Consider the following 21,775-nt stretch of genomic DNA (forward strand, 5'->3'; position numbering starts at 1 on the left):
GTTTGTGTCAATGTGACCTGGTGTATGTGGCTAAGCATTGTTGATAAAGTGGAGTCCTAAATCTGTCTCCTTCTGTCCCTCTGCAGCCTGCACCGCTGGCTTTTACAAGGCCAAGTTTTCAGACGCAGGATGCTCCAAGTGTCCTCCACATAGCTACTCGCTCAGAGATGGGGCGACTGTCTGTGACTGCCACTCTGGATTCTTCCGCGCTGACAGCGACCCTCCCTCCATGAGCTGCACCCGTAAGAACACACACACACACACACACACACACACACACACGTAAGACTATACATAAGTGAAAATACGGACAATACGTGTGTGCACTGCTTGCAAATAAAAGCAAAAAAAGCACACTCATTGTCTCCCTACCTCTATCTCTACCAAACAGAGGGAGACACAAACTTGTCTGAATGCCACCCCTGTTTCATGATCCCATTACTTATGACTAAGCCACCATCTACATCCTGTCTGCTAGTGATAAGTAAAGACATTGAGAAGTGAATAAATGTCCGCTCTCTCTCCTGCGCTCTGCGTCTCTTTCTCTAAGTCTCTGAGTAGGTCCTGTGTGACAGACTTGCAGACCTCAGTCTGTGTGTCATAAACTTAATTATGCCTATATTCAGCACATGGTTTCCTTGGCCTGGGAAAAATGAAAACACACACACACACACAGTTACTCTGTCTCTCAGACGCACAACACACAAAAAAGAAATACCACAGAGGAAAACATCCAGCCCATCAAAAACATCTCTGAACAGTATGGTTTTCAGTCTGATGCCAGATGTCCACATTTCAGCTCGTGCCAACAGCTCCCCCTCATACACCCCGTATACTGCCTCCCCCCTTAAAGTGCAGTTTAGAATGTAAACTTGGTTTTGTTCATGCTCAAGCCTCTCCCTGTCTCTTCCTCAGAGCCGCCGTCAGCCCCACAGCAGCTCATCTCTGTGGTGAACGAGACCTCGGTAGTCTTGGAGTGGGCCCCTCCTCGCCGACTGGGAGGACGGAGTGACACCAGCTACAGTCTCGAGTGTCTGATCTGTCAAACAGGGAGCCACAGTCAGTCTGGCAGCAAAGCCCTCCCCAGGAATCGCAGCATCTCCCAGCCTGAGGCTCAGCATGGCGGCCTGGGGATGCAGTCAGACCAGGGGATTGTGGGATCTGAAGTCCAGTCAGGGAGAGGAGTCTACCAGAGCAGACCAGTACCTGGAGATTACCCGAGACTCAGCTCTGGTTCCATCTCCAGCTCTCAGCTCTGCCTGCCCTGCGGCTCCGATGTGGTCTTCTCTCCCGACCAGACGGGCCTGAAGACCACCAGGGTGGTGGTGAGCGAGCTCAGGGCCCACACACACTATACCTTCATCGTCTACGCACGCAACGGGGTCTCCCAGGCCAGCGGAGCAGGGGCAGCTCAGAGCGCGTCTGTCACCGTCACCACCAACCAAGCTGGTGAGAGGAAGTGTTTGAGTGTGATATGTGTATTTGCTGTGATGGTGTGATGGTTGCAGCAACACAAAATGTGCTTAGAGATGTTGTCCGTAACTGGGTCAGCACAACACAACTGCTGTTCACTGCATGTGGGCCCACAGGGAAGCAGGGCCCCACGAGTAATGTTCCAAACTGTGGAAGCATGTTATGAGCAACCTCTGTGCGGAGCTACATACTTGCATGCTAAAACTGGTACCCACCCTTAACGCTTCAGTGAAATGAAATGAAGCCAACTCCAAATTGAGTCAGTCCTCATCAGCCCTCGTGTTAAAGTGCCCAAATTCACAGCAGATACAAACATATTTTGCTCACAGCTAATAGCTATTATGTAGCTCACCTGTTTGGATTTTATTACGCCTTAAAATTACACATAATTAACGTGGTGCCATTTAAAGTGGTCTGTGAGGCATCACTACAGTCTATGAGTCAGATCCACCCCTCGCTCCTCCATAGCTCCACCCTCTTGTCCAAATATGGTCACTCCTGGCTTCAAGAGTCCAAAATGGCGACGGCCAAAAACCAAAGTCCAGGCTTTAAAACAGCAGTTCACAAGCCGATAGGTGACATCATGGTGGATACGTCCAGCTATTTGTGATTTTTTTTTTTTAATTGTAAGGACTGTATTTGGAATACTGCAGCACTTTCCAAATATAATACCAGTGCATCTTAAGAGTGCTTAGGTGATGTGTTTGTTGCTGAAAGATAGTCTAGAGAATCTTGAAACCTGTTACAAGACATAAGTAATCAAGAAATTGAGCATTTCAAATACATTACATGCAGCAGTTCTGCATTTAAACAGATTTAAAGAGATGACCACATTGTAATACTGGATAGAAATACTATATATTGCAAGTGTACTTCGAATGCATTGTTTACATCAGGGGTGTGAAACATAAGGCCTGCAGGCCAGAACTGTCCCGGCAAAGGGTTTGATGCAGCCCACTGGATGACTTTGCACACCTAATATTGATGCAGGTGAAGGCTGTGTCAGGTTAAACAGTGAGCAGCTTCTTCATGTAAAATGCTGCTTCAGAGACTTTTCCACTCTGACCAGAACACAGCTCTCTGAAAAAAACTAATTAATATGCATTGTGGTCATATTTTAAAATATTCAACATTGCGCAAAATGTGGTCAGTCAGCATCTTCAGTAAAGCAGAATCTATATTAAGGCCCAAGCACACCGGTGGCAAAAAATACTCTGCCCCTTCCGGTAGAGCTCATGGGACCTTAGATCCAAGATTAGTTTGAGTTGCAACATGAAATCTAAATATGTTGTTAATGAATTTAAAACATAAATTTTAAGTTCAAGAAAGTCATACTGTCATACATACTGGTAAAACTGTTGAGATATAAGCTTTTTAATTAGAAAGACTCAAGAGTACACAGGAGGAGGTCGCGTGTATAATGTCATAGCTTTCGCTATTGTGCCAGGTTGCAGTCACTCCAAGCTGCAGGAAGTGAGCGAAAGCTATGACGTCACATACACAACCACCTCCTGTGTAGTTTTTCTAATTACATTTTTTTCAAAAGCTTATATAACAGTTTTACCACAAAGTATGACTTTCTTGACCTTAAAATTTTTAAAGTTTTAAATTCATTAATGACATATTTGGAGTTCATGTCAAAACTCAAACGGGACCAAAAGATAATATTTCTCTCCTCATTCACTGCCATTCATATTTTTTCCGATCTAAGGTCCCATGAGCTTCACCGGAAGGGACGTGACTTCGGCACTCTATTTCCAGCCACGCCGCTCCTGGAATTAAGTGCATTTTCCCCCCAGTCACGCTCTGCTTGTACATACCAGCTCTCGTAGCAGCTCTTTTGTCTCTGCTCCTGTGGCAGCTCGACTCCTCTCCTCACCATGGATGTGTAAAGAGAATTCTGTAGCTGTTGCTGTGTGTCATGTGTGATAAAGAATGAGTGAGGAGAGAAATACCCTGAGCTTAAAGCCCTTTTTAAGTAGGCATCGTGCAAATTTGCAGGAAAGCCCAATCAGTCTTCTTTCAGCATTGGCAGCATAAAAACAAAATCTAGGAGTGCAGCAAAATGCCACCTACCTACTTTTGATTATACAGAATGCGCCTTTTTTGGGGCAATGGGGGGCGTGAGCAAGTAACAAGACATGTAGCTCAGCGTGTGATGTAAACAGTGACGTACTCTGAGGAAAGCCGCGGCTGATCAGTCCTTCGGCAATTCTCTCGTCATCTGACAGTTAATGGCCTCTTTGTTTGCGAGGGCAAGGAGGTCGCGCAATTCCTTGTCTCCCCAGTTGCTCATCTTTACAGTATCTGTCAGGTTTGCGTTTCCCTCTTGCTACTAGCTGCTAATTCCTGCTATCAGCTGTTTCCTGTTAGTCCACCGCCAGTGGCTCGCACGTGCTGCGTCATCAACAGCTCCTCCCACAAGTATTCAACAGCCCCTCCCGTGGTGGAAGGCCGCCTCTGTCTTTTTAAACCAAAAAGGTTCCGCCAATATGTCTGCCCTACGAGGCGGAAAATTGGGCACCTCGGATCAACTCGCCAATCCGGCTCTGTGTGTCTAAACACTCGCAGCTTGCCGGCAAAACGACCCAACATTCGCAGAAAATCTGACAGTGTAAAAGGGGCTAAAGATCCATAATCCTGTCATTATAAAGACAGCAGCTGAAAGTTACTGCCTGGCGAGTCATAGCTCCTGAGATCGGCTCTTCAGGTGAGAAATTAACTTTAATTATTGGGTGTCCACACATGATTTTAAGCTAATGCAGAGGTGGAGGAAGTACAGATCTTTCAGTAAAGGTAGTAATAACTTTACGTGGTCGTCTGTTGACGAGCTGCAGAGCGACATGTTCAGTGTGTGCTGGGGGCGGCACTTGACGCGCGTCCAAGGGTGCTGGGGTGTTTTCAGCTTTAGATTTAAGTCCTAAAACAATATTGGAGGCACCCTATTGCTAAGGCACTGCCAAAACCTTTGATTTATACGTGGTTTGTAAGGTGGGAGAAAACTTAACCTGCTTCCTCAATAGCTTCTACTTTAGTTTGACGTAGTGACACCAGCATTACTACACAGGTGTGAAAATGTATGGAAAAGATAAGATAAGATATCTCAGGCTGGTCTTCATCTCTTTCGTAAATGGATGAGCAATTTCAGAATGTTCTTTTTACTAAAAGAAAGGGCAAAATTTGGAGGTGTCTTTATTTATATGACATTACGCAATGGTTTTAATTGTCCGGCCCACGTGAGATCAAATCGGGCTGTATGTGGCCCGTGAACTAAAACGACTTTAACGTTTACATAATGCTACAACTGAGTTTAATGGAAGAAAACTGATGTTGAACACATCCATAATAGATTCCAGCCTCTCCACTAACAACAGCGTCAACACTAATGAAGCTACAAGACAGTTTTCTTGCTTTCTTTCAACTGGAAACTCTTGCTCTTACTATCACTGTCATCGTTGCCATAGTTATTACTCTGTCCTCCTACACCTAACAACAGCTGAATTAATTATAGGGTTGTTCTCAAGAGGATGTCAAAAAGCATTCTGGGAAATGTAAATCACTGATTTAAATACAAATACCCAGAGCGTGTTGAGGGGAAAGTAGTTACGAGGGGAAAGTAAATGACAACAGCACATAGCAAATTAGTTGACACATAACATTAGTTTATCTAAGGGAGGAGGGAGGAAGGGAGGAGGGTGGGGGGTGGCTCTCCTTGTGTCTGCTCTTGACCACGGAAGTGTGTGAAAAATCACCCAGATTTTATGGCGTGTTTCATTTTAGTTGTGAAGGTGTCAGCTGGTGTGTGGCGCTCCTCACACATGCTCTCCATTAGTTTTCAGTGCGTGCGTTTTTTTCTTTGCTTTTTCCTTTTTTTTTTTTTTGCATGCTGTTACATCTCAACTGTCATTTCTTTAAGTCTTTACGCTGGCATTTAGAAAACGGCACACCTGCTTAGTTCCAAGTGCCCCAGGGAAATAACTTAGCTTGTGTGTGCACAGCATGAGAGCTGTCTGGGATTTTTCAAGTCCAACCTGCACCACCATATGGCCCGATATCATGTGAACAACCACAAAGGAGGACAAACACCATAAAGGGAGGGAAAATGGAGGGATGTAAGAGGAGAGAGGGCGGAGAATGAGGCTTGTCTCAGCGGAATAGGAAGGAATGAGATTTAGGTCAGTTCTCAGGTGCACTGGGTCAATGGGATTGTTGACAAACAGGAACCATACATACCTTTGGAGCTGTATTCAGGCCTGTGAAACTGTTACAGATGTTATGTTATTGGCAGCCTCGTACAAAAGAGTGCAGCAGGGATGACATTTATTTGTAGGCCAACCTGAAAGTTAGCCTTGCCCTGGTTTCCTTGACAGAAATTTATGATACTTAAGTAAGATCATTTTCACAAACATAAAAGTGAACACCAGTTTTATCATTTGCGTAAATGCAATCAGCAGAGGTAAAAAGATAACGTTAGGCACCCCGGTTGCATGACTTCAAAGTCGTCATCACAGCGCCTGATGACGCTTAAGAGTCTCATTTAGCCCCTTGATACCAGCCGCCTTTTTTAAGACACATAAAGGCTTCGAAATTCATGAGTGGGGTATTTACTGAAGGATTTAACGTCGTAGAACAAAACGTGAAAGTCTCTCTAAGGAGCAGTGTGGAAGATTTAGGGGGATTTAATGGCATCTAGCAGTGAAGACTGCAGATTGCAACCAGCTGAAACTTCTCCTGGTGAGGATTCCTTCTGTGTTCAGGAAGTTTTTACCTGCAGCCCAATTAGTCACAGAGGTCTCCTCCTCTCTGAAACAAATGGACCCACCCTGAGGAAAGGACTATTTCTTTTTCCAGCCTATTTCTTTTAGATGTAACTGGGCTTTTTATAAAATCAATGAGATTTTGACCATTTTCTCATTCTTCTTAAATTCATCTCCTGAGAAATAGCCATCCTTTTGTCTCAGCCTGATCCTAATTTAAGATCTTATTAAACTGCTCTATTTCCCCTCTCACTGTAGTAAAGTCTGAAATAATCAACTTAAAGATTACAATAAGATCCAAAATAAAATTTGACCAAATTCAAGTCTCAACTCTGTGTGTTTTATCTAGAGTCGAGGAACCTCCGAGAAGCCTTTGAGCACAGCAAAGGAACTCCTGCTGGTTTAGTCTTTGTTACGTATGTCTCCTGGGGTGGAGCAGCAACATTTTCCTCTGGGCAGTGATTTAAACCAGTTAAAACAACACTGAATAAAGCAGTTTCATGTTACAGTTCAGTGGGTCCCCAACGCTGTTAGGCATGTTGCAGACAGTCACTCACCCAGCACCTTCGAATGTGTGCTTACCTTTTCTCTCTGACAATTTAAAGTGTGCTGACCTTATTTCTGATCTAGTCATTCAGGAGGTTTTTACCTTGAGCTAAACCAGCCGGGGAGGCCTCCTTCTCTTCAAAACAAACTGAGCTGGTGATTTAAACTGGTAAAAACCCTGAATAATGTAATTTCACATTTAAAAAAATCAGTGTTTTTCTGACTCTTTTGTCACAGAGGGGCTGCTTACTATGGTGATGTGAAAACCCAAATGGCCCTGTAGACCCTTTTAGGACCTATGTCACGATGATGTTTGTTTGTTGCCTGGAGGCAAAAAACGACTTGCCACCACCGGGATGTAGACTACATAGGAGTCTTAAAATGTGGTCTTGTTGTGTTATTGGGAGCCAGAATAGAAGGAGTCATGGCTCAAAACTTAAATTTTATCACATACCAGCCGCCACTGCCCGTCAACAAAAACTAAGACAACTATTGTTTAATGCGATATGATGAAAGGACTGGACGGAGGCGATCATCAAAAATGCTCACATGTGCAGCGCACACTTCATATCAGGTTAGGGAAAAAGCATTTACTGTTGTAGGGATGAGTGGCAGTATGTGTATTAGAGGTTATCATGTCCACCTCATCAGAAACTGGGGAGGTGTTAAGAGGAATATTGGGTTTCTCCATAACGCTAACTTTTTAGCGCATTAGGTAACATTAGCTTCAATGGAAAAACAAACTGCAGGAAACTGTTAAAGTGTCGTCCTTCTTCGTAAGATTGGCAGAGTTATCAACCACAAAGCTTCCTGTGACATCATCCATCCACTGAGTGAGAGCATACGGGTCGGCCAGTCTGGTCCTGTTGGTCACTGTTTACTTATTCAAGTAACACTCGCGGTCCTGGAGAGTGAGTGACCTGACGCGGTGCGTTCGTAAACTTAAATGAGAGCCCTGTTGATCAAAGCAACAGAGCGTTACATTTCTACATGAATTACCGAATGCTTAAGTTAATCACACATTCACTCCACTTGGCGCTCTGCAGCTCTGAGGGTACGGGTACGAAAATTGGAATGAGTATCTCTGAATGCAGCACTCGCATCATCTTCCTCCACTGTCTAAAACAAGCCAACTGAACTTGCAGCTTAGCCCCGCCCACCGAAAAGTGTCATACTGTTTACTAACAGTAAAAGGGTCTATCTAGAGCCAGTGTTTGGTTTATCCATTCTGGGCTACTGTAGAAACATGGCGGTGCAACATGGCGATGTTCATAAAAGAGGACCTGCTCCCAATATAGACATAAACAGCATATTCTAAGGTAATCAAAACACAACGACTCTTACTTTCAGGTGATTATACACTAAAGAACACATACTATATTATATTCCACATCTGCCAAGATATCCCCCTAAATCCTACGCACTGGACACTACTGACCTTTTGCATCTAACCAAAAACCCATTGACTTCAAGACAAGGGAACCAGGAGTGCTAACTCATTTCTGGGTTTTAGGACTCGCTCCTGCGTCACTCTATATACAGTAAGTTATACTATTGTCACTGACTAATCTCTTCCCATCTTTCTCTCCTCCCAGCTCCCTCTCCAGTGTCGTCCATCTTAGCCACCGACGTCACCAGGCACAGTTTGTCGTTGTCGTGGCAACAGCCGGATCGACCCAACGGGGTCATCCTAGAATATGAGGTCAAGTTCTATGAAAAGGTGAGGCGCCCGCAGGTTAATGCAGCTCAGGCGGCTGTCTGGAATGCCAATACGTTGGCACGCTGTTTGTATTTCACTGATGGTGACAATGGATTAGCAGTCAGCCATTGAAAAGAAGCCCCCTCTTTTTGTCCCGTCTAATCAGGATCAGAAAGAGAGGTCCTACCGCATAATGAGGACCTTCTCTCGGAGCGTGGATGTCACGGGTCTCAACCCCCTCACTGTGTACGTGTTCCATGTGCGTGCTCGCACAGCTGCCGGATACGGAGAGTTCAGCGCCCCTTTTGAATTCGCCACCAATTCAGGTACTCTGACGACAATGTGCAGGACTTTTAGAGGATGTATTAAAGTTTACTGTGACAGAGTTTACAACTTCCTGTTGGTGACCTTTGTGTCCTTCCCTGTTAGATCCCTTCCCTCTGATTGGAGAAGGAGTTAACTCAGCCTTCCTGCTGCTGTCTGTCAGCGGGGTCGGAATTTTACTGCTGATATCTGCAGCTGTCTTCATCATTAGCCGCAGGTACACACACACACACACACACACACACACACACACACACACACACATATAGGCATCCATACAGACCTGGCATGCACACCTATGGGCTTGTTAGCTTGGATAGAAGTTTCCCATCAGTGCATCCCTGACGTCAATATGAATGCTGCCTCTTCCTTAACTACTGCTTTTGACCAATCTGTCAGAATGCACCCAGACAACACACACAACACACACAACTCCCCTGCTATTGTGTGGCTAAATAATGTGTGTGTGTTACCTGAAGCTTTTAAAGGGGATTAGAGTGGAGACAGTGATAATCCCTTTGTCCCTGACTTGTCATTACTGTCTCTTCAGCAGCACAGCTTGTGTGTCAGCTTCCGTTGGCGTGCGCGCACACACACACACAAACACAAGCATGCGCAAGTGCCCACAAACACACACACACTCACACACACCTGCTCACCCACAAAGGTGTTTTTGACAGTTTCTTTGTTTAATGGAAAACACCTTTTATCTTGCGCTACCTGAGGCGGCGCCCCTCCTCCCTCTCTCCTTTAAAGGCTTTCATCTACTCGCTCTGTGTCTTTCCTGCAGCCCGTTGCTCTCTGTTCTCATTGTCATCGCTTTCTCTCGCGGCATATCCTGAAAAACCAGATGAATGCACAGCGCTGTTGGGAAAAATATATACAAAGTTGAAAACAATGTGACTCATAATGCTCTTAACTGTAAGAATCACCAAACATAATTGTGAAAAGGGAAAAGAATGAATGCTCTGACATGTCTTTTCTGCATCTGTGTGTTAATGTCAATCACTCCTTGTGTCTCATCAGGAGGAGCAAGTACAGTAAAACAAAGCAGGACTCAGAGGAGGAGAAACATCTTAACCCAGGTACTTCACACGCGCACATATATTGTACTGTAAAAAAAAAAAGAACAGAGAGACAGATGGATGCTCTTTTTCCTTCTCTCCTCCTAGATCCACCTGCACATATCTTACACACATACTGCCAAAGACATTTACATAACATATGCAGCAGTTATACAACTCATATTTCTCACCCTCCTCTGCATCCCTCCTCTTCCTCCCTCGTTTCCTCTCCTCTCCCGCCTCTCCTTTATGGCAGGAGTTAAAATCTACGTGGACCCGTTCACCTACGAAGACCCCGATCAGGCCATCCATGAGTTTGCCAAGGAGATTGATGTTAGCAGTATTCACATTGAGAGGGTTATTGGCATGGGTAAGCCTGGCGTTAGAGCCTCGCACACACACACACACACACACATACACAAACCCACACACACATGCTTACTTGGCGCTGACACTGCTGTTTGCTCTTTGTGTGTGTAGGAGAGTTTGGGGAGGTGTGCAGTGGTCGGCTGCGTGCTCAGGGAAAGAGGGAGATCTATGTTGCCATCAAGAGTCTGAAGGCGGGATACTCGGACAAACAGAGGAGGGACTTCCTGTCCGAGGCCTCCATCATGGGGCAGTTTGACCATCCGAACATCATCAGGCTCGAGGGCGTCGTGACGAGATGTGAGTTGATGAAAGACTCTTAGATGAAGTAGAAGTGTTTGGGTTTTGTGCATGTTTTAATATATCTTTAACTCTTTTCCTGTCTAGGTAAGCCACTGATGATCATCACAGAATACATGGAGAATGGATCACTGGATGCTTTTCTCCGGGTAAACGCATTTGATACTGCTCTACCCTACAAAAACATATCTAGCATTCTTCCAGTGCACTGAAAATGTATCAGATCTGTGTAAGATAAACCGTTCAGCCACTAATTAGCAAACCGGGAGGGAATTCTCATGGAAGAATCTGATTCGTTTCTTTATTACACCAAAAACTGAAAAGTAAGCATCTCCATAGTTGCCAGAGATGTTGGCGAGAGTGTGGGTCTTTTGATGTCAACCACTCTCGTGTTTTTGGCAATGTCCAAAAATAACTGTATTTTGGGAAATGGTATGTGAAGAGTTTGAGCACATATTAGGATATGAGGAATCTAACAGTAGTGCTTTATCTCTGAAGAAAATATTATTGCTAGTGACAGATATCCACGTTTTTCTCTTCACTGACTTGGTCAATCCATGTGAAATTTGGCACAGTGGTAGAGGGTCATGGGAGGATGTGAATGAAGCAATATAACATCAACTGGCCAAAGGGGGGTGCTATAGCAACCTTTGCAAACTTTGAATGGGCATTTCTCATGCCTCGTATGTCGTAGAGACATGAAACTTTGCACAGAGATGCCTCTCCTCATGAGGAACAAATCTGCCTCAAGAACCCATAACTTCTGGTATACAGATTTTCCGCCATTTTGAATTTTTTTGAAAAACACTTAAAATCGATGTCTTCCTAGGAAGTTTGACCAATCTGCATGAAACTCGGTGAACATAATCTAGGGGCCAATATCTGAAGTTCCCTCTTGGCAAAAGTTGGAAAACTTACTAAAACTGAGCTTTCGCTAAGGCAATGAATATTGCGGAGGGCGTGGCTCATCACATAAAGGTGTATAACATCTCAAGGGTTTCACCAATCACCACGCAACTTTGTAGGCATATGACCACACATAATCTGAGGGGACCCCTCCATTATTGACCCCATCAAACAAAATGGGGGCGCTAGAGAGCTAATGTCTTACCTAGGCCTGACTGCCATATGGATTTTTACTAAACTTGGTAGATATGTAGAACAGAACGCCTCAAGGTGACTGGAGAAATTTAACTCTAATTGGCAACTGGGTGGCGCTATAACAACAGAAAAATGCTTAAAAATGGCTAAAATGCAACCAATCGTTGTGACTCCCCCTGTGGTGGAATGTTGTTGTTTTTTTTTCTAATTTTTGGTATGACTAAGTCATTGTATGGTATGTTGTACATAATTACGGAAACTGTCAGTGTGTTGTTCTGTCAGTCAGTCATTCTGTCTGTCCCACGTTTTTCTACTCACTGACGTGGTCAATCTATGTGAAACTGCACATAGGCATTGAGGGTTTGCATAGGTAGAAGGTGACAAAACTACCAATGGGTATGGACTAGTTTGATCAAAGTATTGCAAGCAGCAAGCAAGAAAGCTATTATTAGGAACTGTGGTAAAGACACACCACCAACGAAGGACCAGTGGCTAACAACTGTGGAAGAAATCTTTTTAATGGAGAAATTGACACACACTGAGACTACAAGAAGCACAGCTAGAGAGAAAATGGGAAAATGGACTCTATACAAGACTCAAAAAGACGACACTGGACTGGAATGATAATCAATAGATGCATTAATCCTTAAGGCTGTAAAAATGTGTGTTTACCCAAGCAGTTTTATTATTTTATTATGCTGTTGTAACTGACATGTTAATGTATCAAGTCACAGATAATCTGTTGAAAATTTGCTCGATTTATTTATCGTTGTTTGCTCTGTAAAATGTCAGAAAATGGTTTAAACATATCAATGAGTGTTTCCCATAGCCCAAAGTGACCTCCTTAAATGTCTTGTTTTGTCCACAACCCAACGGTATTTAGTGTACTGTAACAGAGGAGTGAAGACATTAGAAAATATTTGCATTTGAGTTGCGGGTGCCCATGTTAACCTGCACTCCTGTCTCCATCATTTTGATGTTTCAGAAACACGACGGCCAGTTCACAGTGATCCAGCTGGTCGGCATGCTGCGTGGCATCGCCTCAGGGATGAAGTACCTGTCAGAAATGAGCTACGTTCACCGAGACCTGGCAGCTCGAAACATCCTGGTCAACAGCAACCTGGTGTGTAAAGTGTCTGACTTTGGCCTGAGTCGGGTTCTGGAGGACGACCCAGAGGCTGCGTATACCACACGGGTAAGACACACACAGAAAGAACACATGCACACACATACTGGATGTGAACATATACATACAGTCTGCTGTTTGTTTGTCTCCTGATTCCAAAGTCATTATTGTTCATCACTTAAATTAAACACTGACAGCCTTTTTTATATACACTTTTATTGTTAACAGCTGCCTTTAAAAAACATATTTATTATAGACTGTAGACCAGGAATGTGCAACTTGCTTTGCCGAGGAGCCACTTTTGCAGAGTGACAGGAGGCCAGGGGCCAGTTAATAAACAAACAATAATATTTATCAGTATATATAATAAATTAGTTGCCCGTTTTCAACCTTTTGACATTATCTGTTTTGGCTCATCTTTGCCAAGAGGCAAATCCAGTCTCAGCAGCCCCGCACAGGTCGAGTGTACACAAGAGTGTTTCCAGGATTTGAGGACATTTGTGGCTCAGCCCAGCTTCTGTCGGGGGGTCCAGGGGATCTTACCCTGGCACTTTGGTTGATAAACAAGCTATGTTTTCATGCTTTTTATGCACTCTGGCACCTTATTTATATTCAGTTTACAAAATAAATTCCCAGCATGAATCAATTTATTTTTATTTTGAATGAATAAATGGTTGGCGGGCGTCCTGGCACATCTGGCCCGTGGGCTGCAAGTTGAGTGTCACTGCTATTGACGAATGATAGACATCAATCAAAGAGTAAAAGCTGAGCTAAACTTTAAGAAATTAAAATGTTTTCTCCATTTGTTCAGATAAATCAATCAATAAGGCAATCAATTAAGCAAAAAGAAAAAAAATCAATGGTGAAAATAAAATGTCATTGCTCTTTTAGGAGGCCACTGGGACTTATCTTTCCCCTGGAGGGAAGATCCCCATCAGATGGACGGCCCCAGAAGCCATATCCTACAGGAAGTTCACCACCGCCAGTGATGTGTGGAGTTATGGCATCGTCATGTGGGAGGTGGTTTCATACGGAGAAAGACCCTACTGGGACATGAACAACCAGGATGTGAGTAATTATATATATCATCTAACCTGCGAGTTGCCTCAGAGACAAAAGAGCGAGCTCATTCCTGAAAGCCTTTGCATATTTAAAGGTAAATGTCAAATCAAAATGCTGTATCACCTCCATTATAATTATATAATGAATTCAATGAATAGATGATTTAGCTCCAGAATATGGATTACTCTCAGATTTCAAAGATCTTTTTTTTCTTGCAGCCTGGGTCTTGTTTTCATAGTTTTGGCCACGGATCCGGTTGCTAATCACACTTTACTCGTTAGCTGTATTTCTCACTTCTGGGGAATCTTAAACAGTAATTTGGAAGTGAAAACAAAAATGACTTCACCCAAAATGTTTCTCAGGATTTTCAGTTGCTGGGTTAAACTGTGTTTGTATACAAGTACGACAGGTACAGCGGGTCAAAGTTGAACCAGGAAGTGGCTCTTTAAGATCTAATGAATGTTTATGGTTTGAGTAATGACTTGAAGATTCACCTTCATTTTCATTTCCAAATGAGTGGTTTTATATAATATGGTCAAAGTGGGGATTTACTTATAAGCTGTGTGTGTGATTGCTCATGTGGTTGCCTCCGCCCATGCACTCTGTTGTGAAGTGATTGCGATGAAGAGAGTCCTCAATAGGGCAGCAACAAAGACCCTTCATTTTTATACAGAACCAAACAGCTACATCATGCCACCGCTCCGGAATCAAGAGAAGCTTGACGTGTAACACAATAGCGTCGGCCTTTAGTGTGACATATAACATACACATGGGGGCTGCACTTCCGTAACAGTAACAATGCATTTATTATAACAAGTACTGTCCCTGTTAACTGGCAGTTGGTCTTGCGAGGAGCTCCTGGACCTCATTGTCTTCCCAACTTGTGGACCTTTTTGGTCACTGTTCATCTTCTTTGAGTTAGCTGCTAACTGCTATTAGCTGCTTTTCAGATCTCCCGGTAGTGTTTCCCACACATAACATGTCATCAGAGTGCCACACCCTGGGCTCCCATCCTGCTGGCTGTCCCTTTTACACAAATATTAGGTCTCAATCATGAAATGTTTGTAAATCTGTGAGTAGATTTGCACATGAAAAACTTTGGTACTAAAAACCTACTTTAGATTCATGCACGCTGCAGAAACTTAGATTTGATCTTAGGCATGTGTGTATGTTCATGAATGCCAGTCAATGTCAGCAATTAGCAAACATCCCTCCCATGAATAGCCAGGTGATAATGGACAGGTGCATCCTGTCGACCTGTGAACATGGAGCAAACAAAAAAAGAGAGAGAAAACGAAAAACATAGTTGGTTTGTTATTTCATTTATTCATAGAACAGCATTTTCCAGTTTTGCAATTAGTCGATTTAAATATTTCTTATTCACGATTTTAAGAACCCTATTCTGAAGCTTAAATCTGCCAAATGCCAACTAATTTAACTAAATGTGTTATATTTGTAATCATTTCTAATGTTTCAAAGGCACAATACGAAATAAAACTGTCAGTTCTAATAATGACGAGCAACATTTATGCGCAAAATCTTATTTACACTAGCACTACGAGCTGTCAGAGGCAGGGGTAGATTTTGTTAGTACCTACAAAAAGACAGGAGCTACTAACATGTGGATGAATGCCGACATACATGTAAATTTCCTTCTGCGAACAGTTGAGTCACAAATTTGTTCTGCTCATGTTTCACAAATGAATTCCCATTGATTCTGCTGGTGGATTAATGGTAAAACAACTCTGCCCCCCCATTCTGTGTTCATACTTTTTAAACAGAATGGCAAGTCGGAGCAACAGCGCAACATTCCCATCTTGAGCAGGCAGTGTAAAAGGGGCTTGTGTCTATCAGATTTAAGCAATGAAGTTAGTGTGTACAGTGTTATCTTAACTTGAAGGGAAGATGGCCAAAAGTATTAAAATAACATTCATCTCACTCACTGACCCACGTTTCTTGTCAAGGTCCCTATCCAAAAAAACATTCTTTTTTGGATAGGGACCTTTCCTGAAACATAATTTGTGTGCTGTTAGAAAGTCAATTTAAACTTTTACATCTCTTTGGTCCACAAATTGGACTCAAAGTAACTCAATTTAAGAGGATAAATAAATGGAAAAGGCTGCACTTCTTTCGGATATTTTAAGAAGGGACTTCTGGAGGAAAATAAACCGTCTGTGTGACGCACTGAATACTGACCCAGTGTCTTTGACCTCTGCACCATTTAAAAAATTGTATATTTTGCCTTAAAATTATCCTCAGAGAGGGCAGCAAGCCAAGATTATGTTCTTCAGTCACAGGACATTTTATTGAGTATACATATTTAGCCTTAATAAGAAATGACTAGAAAATGCTGCTTAATGTTATCCCGCAGCCAGGCACACACACACAATATATACATTTAGGGGTGATTTAGTTGTTCTGAACAGTTTCTGAGATCTGAGACGAAAATCCTATTGCAGAGCAAATTTGCAATCACTTTGCTATCAAAGCTTGTTAAGTTTGAGTAGGTCAAAGAGGCAGTCTGGCATATGGAAATCTTCAGACATGATTGATTTCATCTGCAGCACAGTTGTAGCCTAAGAAAATTTTCCTGATGAGCCGTTCTCTAGACACTTTATCCATCTTATTTACTTTTTCCTTTTTTTTAAAGAGTAAATTAGCACATGCTGAGCTGCTCTTCTGTTTTTTTTTTTTTATCTAGTTTATGTGTTGTAGTGAAACACTGATTCCTGCGTTATCTCAGCATCTTTAAACCTCATTTTTAGTGCAACTCCATCGCTGTGACTCGATATGATACCACACACTGTGACATAGTTGGATATGTAGTATTCTCATGTTAGAAAACTGACTGATTTGGCGCGCTCATTAACACAGACAGCATTTGGAACTGCAACAGAGACTGTGACACACAGCTCATGCATATGGCAGTGATGCAAAAACAAAATATAAGCTGAAAAAAATGGCACTGCTAACAGACTCCATGGCAACATTATACTTCCTGTTTACATTCCCCAGAGCCCCCGAACAGTTGGTCCAAAACTTAGAGCATAATTATCCCCCAGATAGGAGGAAGACAAAGCGAGTTACAAATTCCATTAATATGAACTTTTCATGTTGCACTGTATTATTGTTTTTGACAGCACTAATGCTCAAAAGGCGCAGTTGTCTCAGCTCTGTCTGAGCGGGGGCCCCACAATGTCAGACTTTGAAAACCCCTGATGAACAGTATTGTCCCCACAGTATAATGTACAAAGGAAATAGAGGAGCTGCTCGCAGCTGCAAAAAATTAAAATAAATTGCAGTTGGTGGTGAGACAGCTCTGGGAAGATCTTAGAAAACAACAGAAACACAATAAATCCTCAGCAAAAGGTTTTGCTTTCTTTTTGGGAAACTCAACCAGCAGTGGCAGCTTGATTGAGCTTTTGGCATTTCCTGTGCTGAACAGTAACATACACTGATTTATTGTAAACTAACTGCAAACACAATATACAGTGACAATAAGTATATAGCAGAGGTGGAAACAAGCCATTGTTTTACAACTCACAAGTAAGTCGAGACCGACAAGCTCCAAGCAAGAGGCGACCCCTCGGGCAGAAAAATGAAGCCAACAAGTAACATTGTTAACATTGTGCTACATTACAGAGAAATACAAAACCGTACTAATGAACCTTCATTAATATAGGCCTATATTTTATCTACAAGTGCACGTCACACACTGAGCGAGCAGCCTGTTAATGACGCTGTGGGCTAATGGGCGTGTAGCTACTTCCATGTTTCAGATGATACGTCATGTTTGTAGTCGACCAATGAAGATGAGTTTACATATCACCTTGGGTTCGTCCTTCACCTTCTCAAAATGATCCCACACTTTGGATTTCCTGCACAACATGTTATCAACGAGCTTGTGGGATAACCGCAGGTACCAGACCTGGAAATTAACCTGACTCCTGCCTGACTGCTGAGCGTGGACACTTCCTGTGTCTGTCCTTTCAAATTAAATTCCCACATGGTCCAGTCATATAGGTTTGGATTTATTTTGACAAGGCGCAGCTCCTAATAGAGTTTCAGGTTTGTTTGTTTTTTCTGCGACTAAGTGACCAATTGAAATCTTGCCGACTAATGACCTTTCTGGTTGACTAACGTTTGGTCAACTATTCGGGGACAGCCCTACTAGCATCGCTATAAACAGTATGATACTTGCACTGGATAGCTGTTTTCACTTTGTCTGTGCATAGACGAAACTCAAACTAGTAAACATAAAGATTTTAAAAGGGTCCAAGAGTACTTCCTGTTGGAAAGTTTATTAATGCAGTAGCTGGCAGGAAGTAAACAGGGACCAAAGCTGTTGCCCGAGCAAGAGAACAGCAATGAAACAGTCTCTACTGTATCAGGAATCTCTTACCATTGGATCCAGTGTGATGTAAAAATGATAACACCTCCACCTCCGTCCTTCCTTCAGGTGATTAAAGCGATAGAAGAGGGCTACCGTCTGCCTGCTCCTATGGACTGTCCTGTGGTGCTGCACCAGTTAATGTTGGACTGCTGGGAGAGGGAGCGAGCAGAGAGACCCACCTTCAGCCAGATACTCAACATGCTGGATAAACTCATCCGTAACCCTGGGACACTGCGCCGGACAGGAGGGGAGAGGTGCGTACTGGACATGTAGATACAGGCAATAACAGAGCACAGACAAAGACACAGAATACATACATGTCCATTTGAAATTCATTCAGCATTGATGCTGTACTCACACCTACGTGCTTTCACCCAGATGATAATGCAAACAAGCACAATGCTCCTTCAATTGTGATTTCACACCACCTCCTTCCTCTCGCTCTCTCTGTTCTTACAGACCCACAGCCACTGTGTTGGAGTCAGGGGTGGGTTCAGAGGTGTGTGTGTCAGTCCTACCGGAGGTGTGTGTGCCTGTGTGGTCGGTGTGCGAGTGGCTGCGGTCCATCGGGCTGGAGAGGTACACAGACACTCTGGCAGCAGGAGGATACACCAGCCTCGACAGCCTCCTGGCTCTCACACACCAGTAAGTGCACCTTCATGTGAAAATGGACTTTGGCATTTACTCGGCACATTTCTTCTCCAAAAACACAATCACATTTTATGCAACAATCAGGCTCAAGTCAAAACAAGAGACAGCAATTGTATTACAGTCAGAATGAGCAGAAACAAATGTTTTCATACAACTGTGGCCGTGTCATTTTTGTATCCAGCACTCTTAAAGGAGTAGTAAAAGACATTCAGAGCAGTGGTTCCCAACCGTTCCAGTCACGGGGTGACTGTTTGCTTTGATTTGAGCTAGTTTGTTGTCTCCGTAAAGTAGCTGTCAGTAAGTCACTCTCCCGATAGCAGAAAATGGCACTTCAAAATAAAAGCTTTGTGCTGGAAATTCACTGTATGTAAAAATGTCACCTGCGGTCCATTCATTCTTTTGGGCCGCGACACACCAGCTGGGAACCACTGATTCAGAGCATATCTATGATTCAGAGTGTGGGGCGGGATTGTCTGCACACGGTTCTCAGCATGGAGGTGGCTGAGCTGGTGATTAGCAGCTAACGGTGCTAACTCCATATATAGTGCTAACAACAGCAACAGTGCCGACAGAGGTGGCATTGTTAATTTGGAGGAAACTGGGGGGTGGGTGCTTACACGACAGTACCATCCTGATATTAGCTGTAACTGCGTATGAGCTCAGTGCAGAGTGGCGGCGACGAGTTAGCCAGTGGGATACACTCACAACAACAATGTACAGAGAAGCTAAGAGGACAACACACACAGAGGTAGCATGACTCCACTATACTTGCAAATAGTTGTTAACTGCTGTATTAATGCTCTGAATGTCACATGCAGCTCCTTTAAGGGTTTGGTATGCTCAAACAAACACGTCAGCAGCGTAATGTGTAGTATTGCTAAAAGTAGCATAAGGGAGTATTACGTAAAATATTTGCCTCTGAAATGTAGTAAAGTAGCTGTGTAAAGTAGCATAAGACAGAAATGCTCAAGTAAAATACACGTACCTCAAAACTGTACTTAAGATCATTACTTGCGTAAATGTACCTGTACTAAAGGAAAAATCAGATAAGTTGTGGTGCTTGTTAAACTGTCAGTTTTTAAAATATATCAGACATTTCCAGACACAGGCGCTGTGTTTCTAACATCAGAAAGGTGCGGAGGGAGGAGGTTGTAGACGGTATTTGATGATCCAATAAGCGCACAGACACCTTTACAATTTGTCAAGATGTCAGTGGACGCCTCACAGCACTTGTACTGTATAATTACACAAAAATGTTGGTGTACTCTAATTGCCCCGTTTGATGTTAGCAGGGTTTTATTTTGTCAAACAGTGAAATACTCCTTTAATTAAAGGATAACTCTAGTGTTGTTTCATCTTTTCGTTTTATATGTACAGTTCCCCCAAAGACTCTAAAACCAACAGTGAATTTATCCAAGTGGTATTGTCGCACATAGCTTATTCACAGAACTCTGTTGTCATCCAAAATCTATTAAAAACACATAAAAATTCACTGTTCAAATGTGCGGAGGACGTATTCATTTATTGCAATGAATGGGCCCATGAAATTTAATGTAAAACAGCTTTGCAGCTGCGTTTCCACACCACTGAGCATGCTTGGGATGTGGTGTCTTGTTACTTTGCTTTGTTGCTTTACTCTTTTATGTGTTGTGGAGCTCTGTGGCACAAAGGCACAAACTCTATCAGGCTCCACAGACAAGCTGATAACATGGTTACAGCTTAATTGGTAGACAGGGTTGACTATTAATTGTCAGGCTGGTGGTTCACATGTTCTTAAGCAAACACTGAACCCCAAAAAGCTCTTAATGTATGTGTAAGGGGAAATATATAGGTGTACATGAAAGCAGCCTCATCCTTTGAGTGCTGCATGTTGAAGCTCTGCGTCTGAACATATATCTTTTTCTCTGCACCCACAGGGAGATGGACAGACTTGGAATAATCACACCGTCACACCAGGACATACTAATTGCCAGTGTGCAGCAGGAAATGTTGTCTCAAATGCAGCACATGCAACACACGATGGTTCCGGTCTGAGCCGGAGAACGGATACAAACCAGTTTTGAGAAGAATTTCATTTACCTCATCCATGCACTTTAGAGGGACTTTTCACCAGTGGAAATACAAGGAGCGGAGGAAGGTAAAAGTACGAAGTGGAGAGACGAGACGAAGAGAGAGAAAAGCAGCACTTTTGTGAACTTCCATCCCGTGGAGTTTTCTAAAAAAAAAAAAACCATGATGTGGACGTGGCCACAGATAGCATTAAGCTACGGAGAGCTTAGACTGACGCCTCATCCTCTTATCCAGTTCTATTTTTCATTATTTTATTATCTGTTTCGTGAAGGCTGACATGTTAAGGCTGTGCATAAGCAGAATGGCTTCCGACTTTTCTTTTCGCTGCTTTGGGCTTGACTTGAATAAAACGTGTTTTGCTCGTATGTCTGCGCCAGTGTGCGAGCGTGGTGTGTGCTATGCGTGAATGCACACAACCTGGAATCTCCCTTGTCAAGACGTCAGCTATCTTTGAATATTCTGAATATGCAAAGTTACCGGAGAGAGAGAGAGAAAGAGCGGGAGAGCGGGAGGAGCCGGACAGAATGTATTATTACGAGCTCTTACTAGTTTCATACTGGAAGATCATACTAACAAACTGTATGATTCACTTGTGTTTTTTAATTGTTTTTTTTTTCTTTTTAATTGTATGATTTTCTGTTGAATTAGACATTTAGAGTAGAACGTCATCCATCTGTGTCAATTGTACATGTCTCTTGTTTGATGCTAAGAATTAGCTACATGAAGCATTTTGTTTATTTATGGTCTTTTTTATCTAGTTTGTACATTGTAAAATAGAAACACTGAGGAAATATTGTAATGATTGCCATATATTGCATTGCAATAAATCCCCAAACTCATCCA

The 21,775-nt window shown here is 43.0% G+C and overlaps 1 protein-coding gene across 1 annotated transcript in view; it reads left to right on the plus strand.

Moving 5' to 3' along the window:
• LOC117272228 (ephrin type-A receptor 4-A-like) overlaps nt 1-21,775 on the plus strand; it is a 40,197-nt gene extending 18,422 nt beyond the window's left edge. The window contains exons 6-19 of the mRNA XM_033651037.2: nt 87-242; nt 916-1,449; nt 8,372-8,496; nt 8,642-8,801; nt 8,905-9,016; nt 9,826-9,884; nt 10,120-10,233; nt 10,344-10,529; nt 10,617-10,678; nt 12,616-12,825; nt 13,648-13,824; nt 18,278-18,465; nt 18,671-18,856; nt 20,779-21,775. Of these exons, the coding sequence (XP_033506928.2) occupies nt 87-242; nt 916-1,449; nt 8,372-8,496; nt 8,642-8,801; nt 8,905-9,016; nt 9,826-9,884; nt 10,120-10,233; nt 10,344-10,529; nt 10,617-10,678; nt 12,616-12,825; nt 13,648-13,824; nt 18,278-18,465; nt 18,671-18,856; nt 20,779-20,896 (2,387 nt within the window). The 3' untranslated portion in view covers nt 20,897-21,775. The remainder of the gene's footprint in view (nt 1-86; nt 243-915; nt 1,450-8,371; nt 8,497-8,641; nt 8,802-8,904; nt 9,017-9,825; nt 9,885-10,119; nt 10,234-10,343; nt 10,530-10,616; nt 10,679-12,615; nt 12,826-13,647; nt 13,825-18,277; nt 18,466-18,670; nt 18,857-20,778) is intronic.

This window comes from Epinephelus lanceolatus, chromosome 12 (genome assembly GCF_041903045.1).
Source record: "Epinephelus lanceolatus isolate andai-2023 chromosome 12, ASM4190304v1, whole genome shotgun sequence".
Lineage (NCBI taxonomy): Eukaryota > Metazoa > Chordata > Actinopteri > Perciformes > Serranidae > Epinephelus > Epinephelus lanceolatus.